General features: G+C 48.3%; 1 protein-coding gene across 4 annotated transcripts in view; it reads right to left on the minus strand.

Moving 5' to 3' along the window:
- The window catches only part of ATP9B (ATPase phospholipid transporting 9B (putative)), a 302366-nt gene that overhangs the window by 31358 nt on the left and 258191 nt on the right, over nt 1-12817 (minus strand). For all 4 annotated transcript variants that reach the window (XM_003280182.4, XM_030810244.1, XM_030810246.1 and 1 more), the window contains 6 exons: nt 8913-9011; nt 7039-7128; nt 5820-5964; nt 5553-5617; nt 2938-3093; nt 2682-2746 (listed from right to left, as the gene is read on the minus strand). In XM_003280182.4, coding sequence (XP_003280230.2) covers nt 2682-2746; nt 2938-3093; nt 5553-5617; nt 5820-5964; nt 7039-7128; nt 8913-9011 — 620 coding nt within the window. The remainder of the gene's footprint in view (nt 1-2681; nt 2747-2937; nt 3094-5552; nt 5618-5819; nt 5965-7038; nt 7129-8912; nt 9012-12817) is intronic.

Consider the following 12817-nt stretch of genomic DNA (forward strand, 5'->3'; position numbering starts at 1 on the left):
AGCTACTTGGGAGGCTAAGGCAGGAGAATCACTTGAACCTAGGAGGCAGAGGTTGCAGCGAGCTGACATCGCACCACTGCACTCCAGCCTGGGTGACAGAGCAAGACTCTGTCTCAAAAAAAAAAAAAAAAAAGTAACTAATGTAATAATTACTGTAAAGATGTAGGCAATGGGAAAACTTATTTAAAAAGAGTTAGCACTTATTGTACCTTTAGGATTTTTCACCTTTGTTTGAAGTACTATAGGAAACACTACTGGAATTCACGGAAAGCTAAGAGTATTAGCACAAATCCTACCACCATTTCCATCGGCTGTATGGGCTATGAGTTGGTAGGTTGCTGAGACATTCTTTGGTCACGTAGAGACATGAAATAAGACTCAAGCTGACACCATGGACGCACAGTGCTGTCCTGTGCTACCTCATACTGGGGCTGAGGGAGCCTCAGTGGCCAGGAGAGCCCAGGGCCGATGACGGCACTTTCCTTGTGGGCCACAAGAAGAGAGTCTGCAATGCTTCCGATCATGGGGGTTATTCCCTGAGTGATTATAGCAGGCAGGGGCCTAAAACATAGGCACTTGTGCCAAGATGAAGGGCTAGGGGTGAGAGAAGCCTGAAGACACGTGCGAAGGTTTCCCTAGGCTCTTACCTACTTTATTCAAAGTGATTTTTAAGACCACAGGACAGGCTGCTGTTATCTTGGAACGGTGCTAACACGTGCAGGCAAAGGACATGGAGTCCGAGGCAGGTGGTCCAGGAGTCTTGGTAGCTGTGAGCCTCACAGCTCAGCTGTCCTGAGGCTTGAGGTGGGGGGCGTAGAATCCACCAGAGTCTGGCCCTCCTCTGAAATTCGCACGCACTGAAGTTCACGCTGACAAACTCACAGCAGGTACGAGGACCCGATATATCTTGTGACTTGCCCTCGTAGAGCACGCAGAATAGGACGCTAACTGGCAATACAACTGTGCAGCCTGGGGGTGTGACGGTGCACCTTGGGTGGGGGGGTGCTCCCAGGGAAGCAAGGACAATGGGGACATCTGGCAGTGGTCTAGGCCAAGGGGACATCATGTGTGGAGGCCAGAGGACAGAGAGGACCTGAAGACTGGAGACAGAAGGAAGGCAGAGACCCAAGTGCTGGCTCTGTGCATGCTCCTTGGATGGCTCAGGATGATGGGGGCGCTTCTCAGTGATTCTGACTCAGGAAAAAGGTGACTTAAGAGAACCTCACATTTAACAAAAACCTAACACACGCACAGACTCATATTTCCCTGTATTTTGCTAAAATTGTGAGGAATTCCTGGGATTCAGGGAGCTGTCAAGTGAAACGGTGTTTAGACTGTGGACTAGAAACAGCTCTGCAGGGAGAAAGGACTCTCTTTCTCTGTGGACCTGGGGTAAGCTCGGTGGCTGCGTGACGGTGAGGAGCAGCACCCGGCGCTGGCCCCTGACGACTCAGGTCTGAGCTGGGTCTCCCACGGGCGAGTTCCTGAGCTCTCTGGGTCTCTCACTTTTCTCACATGAAGTGGGGACAAGGTGAGGATGAAAGCGTGTTCAACGCCAAGAGCATCGAGGCCAGTGGCTGTTACTATTAAAGTATTTTCTGAGACTCTTTGTGGAGTGGAACCTGGTTAAGGTGGGCATGAGCTTTGCAGAGGTCAGGGAGGTCAGCGGCAGATGAGAGGCTGCTTTTAGTTTCCTGCCAACACCAACAGTCACACTGATTTCATTTCTAGGCATAACCACAAAGGAGGAGGAAAAGAGAAATTCCCACCTATTCACTCTTCACAGGAAGCTCCTGTTTGGCAGATACAGCGGCAAAATCAGCTCAGCTTTCAATGCACATCGCACGCCTGCTGCGCTTTTGGTGTCCTTTTCTAAGACACTGGTGCTGTTGTCTTTGTTTTCTGAGATGGAGTCTGACTTTGTTACCCAAGCTGGAGTGCAACGGCACGATCTTAGCTCACTGCAACCTCCCCCTCCCGGGTTCAAGCGATTCTCGTGCCTCAGCCTCCTGAGTAGCTGGGATTACAGGCACACATCACCACGCCTGGCTAATTTTTTGTATTTTTAGTAGAGACAGGGTTTCGCCATGTTAGCCAGGCTGGTCTCGAACTCCTGACCTCAGGTGATCCACCCACGCCCACTTCAGCCTCCCAAAGTGCTGGGATTACAGGCGTGAGCCACCGCGCCCAGCCCTGGTGCTGTTATCTTTGAAAATGAGATTCCATTCCTGCCCTGGAGAGACCGACAGTGTTTGCTTCGAAGCATGCCACGCCATGTCCCTGCACTTCCTGTTCTCTCTTTGCTGCTGGCCACGCTGCACAGCAGGATGAAGCCCCAGCCAGGGGAGGGCAGGATGCAGAGAGCCGGGAGGGCCTGTCAGTGGCCACTCTGCCCCTCCGCCTTCTGCCACGGGACCCTTTAAAAATCTCAGATCCGACACAGTTCCTGACACAAACTATGGCTTCCACTTGAAAACAAAATCTAATAAGAAAATCCCAGGAGGAACAAGTGTGCAGGTGCTGTCTTGAAGTTCACCCAAGTAAAATGTCGTTTTTACGTCAGTAGTATTCATTCTAAATGATGACTGTATCAAGAATCTTCTATATATGTTTTGTTTTTGTTTTTTTTTCAAAATAGAAGTCCTCCCCTGGATGAGTGGCAGGTGCTGAGTGTAACTTACCCCACCATGAGGAAGCCCTGATACAAAGGGACGGATGCGAAGTAGAAGACTGAGGAAAACACAGCCTGGAGAGAGAGCCCACAGACGAAGACAACCGTCAGTTCCACGAGCACCTGTGGCCCCAAGCCTCTCAGGGGCCTCGCTAACTCCTAAGCACAGCCCAGGTACTTCCAGCAGCACTCAGCAGCCCCGTCTCCCGGACCCTGCCCTTCCCGGACCCTGCCCTCCATGGGTGCCAGCACAGAAGGCTTAGTACCTGCATGGTGGAGATGATGAGGCCCCTGTGCATGACGAACTGGCCGAGTGCCGCCGACCTCTTGTAGCTGTTCCGCCCGTGCACCATGAGCAGCCTGCCAATGTGCCGGAACTGTGTGATGGAGAAGTCGGCTGCCAGCGAGGCCTGTTTCCCCTCCTGAAAGAAAAGTACATGGGGCCTTTTCAAACACGATGGACGCTGGAAATCAGACTCCAAAAGCTGAGTTTTAGAACTCAGCCTAAATTTTACAAAGACTGAAGTTCTCTCTGCAGAACTTTTAAAGCTTCAGCTACGTAGATGGGGACAGGTCCTATGGTCTTAGGCACAGGAGCAGAAAGAGCCCCCAGCACCAGCCCAGGCTCTCACAAGTGCTGCAGGAGAGCTCGGCTCCGACAGACCACAGGCGTCACAGGAGTCAGCAGAGCTGCAGAGTCCGGGCCAGCCCTGCTGAAGGACTCCCTTGTGATCCGAGTGTGGGCCCGCCCTGTCGGAAGACACCCCTAGGATCTGACACGGGCCAGCCCTGTGGGAGGACACCCCTATAATCTTGGGCTTCTTCAAGACGATTCTCTGTTTTTCCATATTTAAAGAAACAATCTGTCCCCTCTCTCACAACGCTGTTGTAAGGCATTTTACAAAACGAAGTAGCCAAGGAAAAAGCCACGCTTGCTCGAGCTGGGTGAATTTTCCAGGCCTTTCTGGGTGTGTCTATTAGTATTTAAGTGACTGTGGAGAAGGAGAGAGTAACACAGATAAAGCTGGCACGGAAGACGAACCTCAAACCACAGCTCAGTTGGCCAGGAGACACAGGCAACCAGAGAATGGCGCGTGTGGAAAACAGGAGGGAGGCCGCGGAAAGGCTCGCTGGGGGATCTGCTGACATCCGAGCTGAGCCCTAGGGCAGGTGACTAAGAGTGACACCTCCCTGTACGCCACTCCGCCAACAGCAAGTTGCCAAGGGCTGGGCTGTAATGCATGTGGCAGGATCGACATTATGAAATGTGAGGTCAAAGCAGGGGACTCTGACCAATTCCTCCTTTATTCAAATGTACAGTTCAGTGCCGGGGACACACCAGGCTCTTCAGGCTCTGCTGACTGACTGTGTGCTGACCACACGTGTTGACCAAGTGCACGCTCACTGAGGATGTGCCGACTGTGCTGACCAAGCATGCGATGAGTATGTGCTGAGTGTAAAATGACCAGGCATGCACTGAGCACGTGCTGACGTGCGCTGACCGAATGTGTGTAGTGTGCTAAACGAGTGTGCCCAGTGTGTGCTGAGCACGTGCTGACTGTGTGAGCACATGCTGACGTGCGCTGACCGAGTGTGTGCCGAGTGTGCGCTGACTGTGCACTGAGCACGTGCTGACGTGCGCTAAGCGTGTGCTGAGTGTGCTAAATGAGTGTGCCCAGTGTGTGCTGAGCACGTGCTGATGTGCAGTGTGTGCTGACTGTGCACTGAGCACATGCTGACGTGCGCTGACCGAGTGTGCACTGAGCACATGCTGACGTGCGCTGACCGAGTGTGCGCTGAGCACATGCTGACGTGCGCTAAGCGTGTGCCGAGTGTGCTAAACGAGTGTGCCCAGTGTGTTGAGCACGTGCTGATGTGCACTGACCGAGTGTGTGCCGAGCGTATGTAGTGTGCTAAACGAGTGTGCCAAGTGTGCTGAGCACATGCTGACCGAGTGTGTGCCGAGTGTGTAGTATGCTAAATGTGTGCTGAATGTGTGCTGACTGTACACTGAGTACGTGCTGATGTGTGCTGACCGAGCATGTGCTGAGTGGTGCTGTGTGCTGAGCGTGTGCTGATATGTGTTGACTGAGCGTGTGCCGAGTGTGTGCTGAGCGTGTGCTGATGTGCACTGAGCAAGTATGTGCCCAGTGTGTGCTGTGCGCTGAGCATGTGCTGATGTGTGCTGACCCAGCGTGTGCCCAGTGTGTGCTGTGCGCTGAGCGTGTGCTGATGTGTGCTGACCGAGCGTGTGCCGTGTGTGCTGTGTGCTGAGCGTGTGCTGATGTGTGCTGACCGAGCGTGTGCCCAGTGTGTGCTGTGCGCTGAGCATGTGCTGATGTGTGCTGACCCAGCGTGTGCCCAGTGTGTGCTGTGCGCTGAGCGTGTGCTGATGTGTGCTGACCGAGCGTGTGCCCAGTGTGTGCTGTGCGCTGAGCGTGTGCTGATGTCTGCTGACCGAGCGTGTGCCGTGTGTGCTGTGTGCTGAGCGTGTGCTGATGTGTGCTGACCGAGCGTGTGCCCAGTGTGTGCTGTGCGCTGAGCGTGTGCTGATGTGTGCTGACCGAGCGTGTGCCCAGTGTGTGCTGTGCGCTGAGTGTGTGCTGATGTGTGCTGACCGAGCGTGTGCCGTGTGTGCTGTGCGCTGAGCGTGTGCTGACCGAGCGTGTGCCGTGTGTGCTGTGTGGTGAGCACGTGCTGATGTGTGTTGACCAAGCATGTGCTGAGTGTTTGCTGACCGAGTGTACGCTAAGCATATGCTGACGTGCACTGACTGAGTAGGTGCTGAGTGTACAGTGGCCCAGCATGTGCTGAGTCGTGTTGATGTGTGCTGACTGTGTGCTGAGTGTGTGCTGATGTATTGATAAAAGGGCAAACCTACCTTTCCCTCAATCCCAATCCCACAGTCTGCTGCCTGAATCATGCTGACATCATTTCCTCCATCACCTGCGAAGCACGAAAAGTGAAATAAAATAAAACCCCATCCATCATCACGTTTTTCATTTTTACCATCGGAAGCTATTTCAGAAACTTCCATGAATGGAAATGAAATCAGTCTAGTTTTAGAGATAGAACAAACTTTGCCCATCAATGTCAGCCTACGGGTTTCTCTGGAGACCTCCCCGTGAGCAGGGTGGGCGGCTCTCACCGATGGCGCAGGTGCGTCTCCCTGTGTGCTGCTGCAGCAGTGTCACAATGCGGGCCTTTTGGGTGGGCGAGCAGCGGCAGCACACCACGGCGGGGCACTGGCAGGCCAGCTCCACAAATTCATGCTCGTAGTACTTTAGACAAACCTGGAAAACAAAGCCTGTGTTATTTTGCCTTATGGTCGACAACACTGTCCCAGATTTGTGTAATGCAGAAAGTGCAAAATCATGGGAGCAACGCCAACAGACGCCACAGTTCTCAATCTTTTCAGTATTCTGTGAGTCATTTCACAAGACTCACAGACAGGGGAAAATATAAAAATCATGGCAAGAAATTCTATATAACATGGAACCATCCTTCTCCTGCCCAGGGAAGTTCTTCCACTTGAAGTACCAGAGAGAATCCTCCATGATTTGAGCTACAACATGACCTTCTGGTCTGATCCCCCTCCCCTGGAATCCAGGCTGCCTTAGTGACTTTCTTGAAAAACATCATGTGACCCGGTGACGTTCTGGGGCACCTTCTGCCAGATTTCTTGGAGTGCTTGCTCTGGGGACACTAGCAACACAGAGGTCCAGGACGACTAAGTCCAGGAGCCTGTGCAAAAGCTGTGCAGGGGGAGGCTCCCACCAGCCCCGGTGCCACAGTTCCCTCAGCCGGGGGCCACATGTGTGAAGAAAACGAGGCATGAAGCTACTTTGGACATTCCTGCTCCAGCGGATGCAACATGGAGACGACAGAGAGCCAGAACCAAGGCGCTGGACAGGCTCTTGTCGCTCCTCCTCCAGGTCTCCTGCAGCACTTTGAGGCTCTCAATGTTTAACGGAGGAGTAACAATCACCGTGACCCAGCCCAGCTTTCAGGCTCTCCATGTGTAAAGGAGGAATAACAATCGCTGTGATCCAGCTCTGACATCTCCTCAGGCTGGGGCTGCTTTCCAGAGCAGCAGATACCACTGCTACGAAATGGAAAACTGCCTAAAATCAGCACGAATGGGCAAAGGCACTTGACTCAAGAGGCCCTTGATGCACTGGAATGGATAGACAGACACACTGGGCCAGGGACCAGCCTTGCCTCAGAGACACAGACAGACAGACATGTACTCACTCAGGGTCCATCCTTGCCTCAGAGGCAGACAGACACTCGGCCAGGGACCAGCCTTGCCTGAGACACAGACAGATAGACAGACAGACATGTACTCACTCAGGGTCCAGCCTTACCTCCAGAGAGTCCCCAGATACGACCAGTGCGCAATCATGCTTCCTTCGAAATGCATTCAGCTCCAAATGTGCCTCTCCCCGACTGGTTACCTCCATTAAGGGAGAAAAAAGAATCCCAAATTAAAATGTTGTCTAAGTTGGAGGCACAGAGAAACAGCATTATTTGCAGAGTCGCAGTGGAATGTTTTGGGGTTATTATCTAAAACCAAAGGAGCTTTAGTATTTGGACCCAGAAGAAGGTCCTTTCCAATTCCTCCGGCAGTGCTGGGTGTGTCTACCACTCAGTTAACGCAAATCATTTTCAAATTTGTGGCAACTGCAAGCAGGAAACGTACAGTGAGGAATGCAGTGGAATCACCACTCTGATGAAATTTACGTAAAGGGTGCCTATGAGTTAATAATTGCCTTCTGGATAGTTTGGGAGGGTGATTGCCTTTTATAAATACACTCCGTTAACATACAACGATAATAATTAAGAATTATCTTGTAATTTCCACGAGGTGATTATTTAATAGAGGAACAGGCCAGGGTAGGCTGGTGTGGGGACCAGCGCTGCTGAGAGTCACTGACTCGCAGCATTACGGACACGGCTCTGCAGAACGAGGCTTGCACCCAACAGAGCACCAGAGCCCAGGGAGGCCGAGCTCCCCATCGCCGCACATCATCGCCACACGTCGGGTAAGAGACAGGACGCTCTCAAACCAAGGTGCTATGTAAATACATCTCTTTTCATAATAGGTCAAATAATGCAAAATACTTAATTGCTTGCGTTGTCTCTGCCATGGGTTTCAACTTACTCCATTAGTTTTTACTCAGTGTCTGAGGGATTTTTAAAAAAACCTAAAAGAGTAAAATTAAGTCATAATCTTGAAATATCATTCGTTTTAGAACAAAAACATTTCAGAAACCAATGTAACTGGTTTTTCATATTCCTTCTGTGGAGATTTTATGGAGCATTAAAGAAATGATATATTAATAGCCCTATTAATACGACTGAAATAAAAGCTTCATGTGGTTCAAATTAACAATCTGAGACTCATCTTTCAATAGGTAGGTTTTATTGTGAAAAATTTAATTTGTGGTGCTATAACACTGAAAAGTCAACAAAAATTGATCTGAAGTTTTATCAGAAGCATTAATAATTTAATTGCAAATAGTAGTCTTCAGGGCCTAATTTGCGATTCTGATGCTTCAAAACAAACTACATTTACATGTAAATTATATTCAAATAACTCCTTCTGTAGGTGCAATCGATTCATTTAGAACAGACGCAGACACAGAATGTCTGTTCACCCACCATCAATCAAGACCAAGAAATTTTTATTTTTTGTTTGAATTAAATTTAGTCATAACTAATACATACAGTAAACACATAAACTTAGATCTTTTCTATTAATTTTCTTTGAACTAATTAAGGCAGCACTTGCTCTGAAAATGGCAGTGATTAAAAACACATTCCTATTTTGTATTTATAGCTTGTTTCCCAACAGCAGCTTCTGGACAACATGTAATACGTACAACTTGTAGAAAAATGTTATTTTTTTTATCAATATACATTTTTACAAATTGAAAATAATTGCAGTATGCCTCTTTTAAAATAGCAAATAATAATACTAATAGTATAACCAAAAAATACTTTTGAACTCAGAGCTTGTTCATTCTGTCAAAAAGCAGCTTTGATCATGATTAATGTATGTGGCTAAAAAATATCTATTTTAACATGCTTTTATAAATTAAAAAAATTACAATATTTCTTTTTAAAAAGATATTTAGTGATTAATAAACAACTGAATATATATTCTGACAAAAACAATAGGCTTCATATGCGTGAGACAAATGTTTAAAAATTCAAAGTGATTAAGATACATACTTACCTGTCTGAAAATATGAGTATCTTGTGTTCTAGACACCAGATGTGAACTTTTGGCAATGCAGGTAGCTGTCTCGAGTTTATCGCCTGTTAGCATCCATATCTAGGGAACAATTTAAACTGGTGAACTTCAGCAAGACAAGGACACGTTCATCTCTGATGTCTCACATAATTCACAACAGCCAAAAGGTGGAAGCAACCCAGGTGCCCGTCAATAGATAAATGGATGAGCAAAATGTGTTCCATACATACAATGGAGTATTATTCAGCCTTAAAAAGGATGGAAATTCTGACACAGGCTGCATTGTGGTTCAACCTTGAGGACATTATGCTGGGTGAAAGAAGCCAGTCACAAAAGGACAAATACTGTATGATCTCATATCCATGAGGTCCCTAGAGCCATCCAATCCATAGAGAAAGAAGGAGATGGTGGGTGCCAGGGTCTAGGGGAAGGGGAACGGGGAGATGGACAGTTTCCGTTTAGGAAGATGGAACAGTTCTGGAGGGGGTGGTGGTGATGGCCGCACAAGAATCGGCAACGCAGACTTCAACAAGGTCACGCTACACACATCCAACCACAATTAAACAGTATGTGAACTTGCTAAGGTGGAACAAGCGAGAGCACGGTGATGTGTAGATACAGCAGCTGAGATATGGAGGCACGTGAGTAACACCTGGGCCCGGCACTCGCAGGCTAAGTCTAATAAGGATAGCTGTGAATGTCAATGGTGCCGTCCACAAAACATTCCACACAAAGCACACAGGACTGCCAAGGTGGCACACAGGGTTTGCCAGGCTGGGAGGCTCATAAAGACCTTTACTGCAGTTTGCTAGTTTTTTAGTTGGAAACGGAGGTTCAGTGGGTAAATGGCCCATAGTCAAACCAAAAGTTGTTTATGTCAAATAAATCATGTCAAACAGAAGCACTTTTACATTTAAAAATTGCATACCCGTGCACATCTTATGTGTGATATATATATATCATGAGGGATATACATATCCCTCGATGATAGAGTAAAATATCAGGATATTTAATACGTAACAGGGTATTTGATATATATAATAGCAAAGAACTTCCAGTAATACTCTCATTAGCTGAATTTCTCAGATTTCTTATGTATCATATTGAAATATGCATTTTTGGAAACAGGAAGCAGAAAAAAAACTTCTACAGTGTACCGATTATCTGCTTAAGCACGCTCCACCTGTGGCTCTTCTCAATGTCTAAGATTTATGCTTTTTATTTATTTTACAGACTTATATTCATTTACTGGACCTAAGATTATGACACATCATCATGACAAAGTTGAAGAAGAACTAGCACTGTGGCAACCTGAGTGGGATTCAGGAAACGCAGTGAGGTCCCGCTGAAAATCACCTTTGAGTTTCAGAGGAACATCTGAAGTCAGATTTTACATAATGTAAAGAATAAAGAGCAAAACTCGAGAAAGTCATATAATTTAGCAAATAATTGATGTAAAGATCCAAATTTTAATACAAGGGATATTCACTAATATACTAATAATCTAGCACATATAAAGTAAGAAGTAGACTGAGGTGAAGTTTACTAAAAAGTTAGTGAAATGGAGGGATCATCTGCTTGCTCATTCATGTGTCGATTTACAGAAGGGTCTTGCCATGAACTCTGGGGCTCGATTGAGCCTCCCGCCTCAGCCTCCCGAGTAGCTGGGATCCCAGGCACACAGCACCACACCCAGCTCATCTGCTTCTCATTAATTACACTACTTTATTCAACTTTTTGGCTGTACGATACAATTAAGTTTAGTAATCTAAACTTTCTGAGTCAGAATTGTTCTCTTGTAATTTTGAATTTCTACATGAGCAATTACTCTGAAACCAGATACAGCCTCATGACGCACTTCCTACTGCGATCATGACACACTTCCTACTGCGATCTCAGTCAGATATAATACAGCCTCCTGACACACTTCCTACTATGATCATGACACACTTCCTACTGTGATCATGACACACTTCCTACTGCGATCACGACACACTTCCTACTGCGATCATGACATACTTCCTACTGCAATCATGCACACTTCCTACTGCGATCTCAGACGGGTATGATACAGCCTCATGACACACTTCCTACTGCAATCATGATACACTTCCTACTGCGATCATGACACACTTCCTACTTCGATCATGACACATTTCCTACTTCGATCATGGCACACTTCCTACTGCGATCATGACACACTTCCTACTGCGATCTCAGACGGTATGATACAGCCTCATGACACACTTCCTACTGCAATCATGATACACTTCCTACTGCGATCATGACACACTTCCTACTGCGATCATGACACATTTCCTACTTCGATCATGGCACACTTCCTACTGCGATCATGACACACTTCCTACTGCGATCTCAGATGGACATTAAATCTTACAAGTCTCTTCACCATGCAGACCTCTAGACAGCAAGGAAAACAGATGTCTATTTTCTGTCCATGGCACAGCATCTTCATCAAGGCTTGTGGGATGTATTTTTTATCTGAAGTTGGCATAGCTTTGACTTCTGACACTGTCCTTCAGTTCTGTCCCTCTAGTCTAGCTATGCAGCTTTTCTCTGAACACCAAGTTATACTTTTTTCCATTCTGAGTCCCAGGTCCTTGAGGTAGTGCTAAAATAAATTATCTTAACCAATCTGCAGCTGACCTTTCGGCTTCAATGAGAACATGTGAGGAAATCTCCTGAAAAATAAAACTTACACCACAAGTGCTAATTTCCCCTGTGCAGGAAGAGGACATGACACATCAGTAAGTGAAAAAGCCAGAGAGCAGGTCAGCGGGCGGGGAGCGTGTGCCCTGCCACACAGAATGTGGGGGAAGCCACCAAGAAGGATGGTCAGGATGCCTAATCTCTCCCATCCAAGATAAACACTCAAACTTCGCAGACACCATATTTAAACTGCCAAGGACCACACAGCTGGATGAGACGGGGCACTGCCTTGGGTAGTACAGGGAAGGTGGGCACTGCCTGCTGGGAGATGGGATACTGCTGCTGGGAGCACGGTGGGGATGGGGGCATGAGCCACACAGCTGAGGTGGAGGGGGTGTCCTCCAGCTACGGAGAAGGTGCTGGGAAAGAACGAAGAGCCAGAGGGAGGACAAGCAGCTTTGTACTTGCCCTGCACGTCCAGGCGTCTCTGGGGCAGGCTCTTGCTGCTGAGCCCAGAGGCCAGGCAGCAGTGAGAAGCAGCTTCCCCTGGGTGTCCTTTGGTGCTTTCTGAGTTTGTGACAATGTGGACGCATTATTTCTTCAAAAACATCGATAAAATGAACAGATGTAGTGCACGTCTGAATATTCTATATTCTCAACTCTAATATGCCCTGAAGCACGAGATGATCCCAAATGTGGCAAAATGTAACCGAGAATGAAGCCAAAGCCCACGAGGCCTGAGTTCTCACGCACTCCCGTCCTCATGGAACATGCGCCGTCACAATGCACGTACCCGGAGCTGTGAGTGCTCACAGGGGAGGCACACAGGTCTCTGGAGGAGGAGGCCAGGTTACACAGAGAACACAGTGGCCTAGCCTTGCCAGGTGCAGGGTTGTGACAGGCTGGGGGCAAGGGCACGAGTGCCGGCCAACCCAGGAATGGCTGCAGACACCTGGCAGGCGGTGGCCAGGGTGACGGGCACTGGCTCCATGCGTCCTGTTGGGGGTGCATAACCATCCCTGGGAAATGGCATGTGGCAGTTTGACATCGCCAGGGCTGGGACCAGGGTTCTTCTTTAGAAAGGCCAGGGTATCCAGAGAGGGTAGAGGTGTAGAGAGGAAGGTCTGGAGTAGGGGCGGCGTGGGGACTTGTGTGCACACTGGCTGCTGATGTCCCTAAGGAAGGAGGGGAGCTCATGGGCAGCTCTGCTTACAGAG

This window comes from Nomascus leucogenys, chromosome 4, assembly GCF_006542625.1.
Source record: "Nomascus leucogenys isolate Asia chromosome 4, Asia_NLE_v1, whole genome shotgun sequence".
Lineage (NCBI taxonomy): Eukaryota > Metazoa > Chordata > Mammalia > Primates > Hylobatidae > Nomascus > Nomascus leucogenys.